General features: G+C 31.7%; 1 protein-coding gene across 2 annotated transcripts in view; it reads right to left on the bottom strand.

The window, feature by feature from the left end:
- INTU (inturned planar cell polarity protein) overlaps window positions 1-1,071 on the bottom strand; it is a 91,855-nt gene that overhangs the window by 38,381 nt on the left and 52,403 nt on the right. For both annotated transcript variants that reach the window (XR_002100884.1, XM_019534026.1), the window contains exon 5: window positions 281-399. Coding sequence is in view for 1 of the 2 variants with exons in the window: in XM_019534026.1 (XP_019389571.1) it covers window positions 281-399 (119 nt within the window). In the remaining variant the exon portion in view is untranslated. The remainder of the gene's footprint in view (window positions 1-280; window positions 400-1,071) is intronic.

Raw genomic sequence — 1,071 nt, 5'->3', positions numbered from 1 at the left:
GATTTTGGGTTTTTAAAATCATAGAATTTGCAATTTTTAATCAGAGAAAACCAGGATCCCTGCTAATAACACATAACCATGCACTGTACACAGACAAGGCAGACTACCTTCAAGCTGGATGTGCTGAATAAAACACTACTTATTGTACAGTAAACTCATTCTTCGTCTGACTAAGTGTAACTGCAAAGCCCCCAAATGCACTTTATTTTTTAACTAAAAGTAAACAAGGATTTAAAATTAAAAGAAAGGTATTTTTGTAGTAACTTGAAAATAATGTTACCTGATAATGTGGGCACCAGTTACATTTTCCAGTATGTCGCAGAGTGTGAGAAATATTCCTCTTACGCTTTTCAGTTTTTGGGATGCTTCCGATATGGGGTATTGATAAAGAATTTCTTGCTGTCAAAATTTCAGTTATTAGATAGTTAGGTAAAGCAAAAGATCATTAAGGAAAACAATATCAGCAATTAGTTTAGACTTTAGATCTTTTATCACATCCCTTCAAAGTATGACAACTAGTCTAAGTCTGCTTGTTTACATCTAGACATTGCTGCAAACTTGTAAATTTATGAAACACATGAGTATTTTGACAATATCAAATATCTTTGTTTGTAAAAATGAAAAAGGCTTATATCTTCATCATAATGACAAATGTGTACACAGATTTTTTTAAAAACCATGACTGCACCATTTCACATCTCTAAAATGTTTAATTAATTTAAAATGGACATTGCTATTTAAGGGTAAGATTGTGACCTCCTTATTCACTCTGATAAGTAAGTAGTTATACAATTAATACCACTAACTTCTTCATTTAAAGAAGTGATGTGATTTAAGGCCTGTAAAACCAAGGATATAAATCACATAACTACACCCTTTACTTGCACAGATGATATTTTTTACATATAGTACAACACATTACTGTTGTGTGTATGGAAAGAATTAAAAAAATATTAAGAAATATGGCATTGAGCCTGAAATTGGTTACACCTCAGTTTACCCATACTGGTGCAGAAGTCTGCAGGTGACTGATTACAAGATCAGTAACCATAATAATAAAATAGGAAGGGA

This window comes from Crocodylus porosus, unplaced genomic scaffold (assembly GCF_001723895.1).
Source record: "Crocodylus porosus isolate Cpor-Errol unplaced genomic scaffold, CroPor_comp1, whole genome shotgun sequence".
In the NCBI taxonomy this organism is placed as follows: domain Eukaryota; kingdom Metazoa; phylum Chordata; order Crocodylia; family Crocodylidae; genus Crocodylus; species Crocodylus porosus.
Note: the sequence above shows the minus strand (reverse complement) of the source record. Positions and strands in the feature narration are given on the sequence as shown.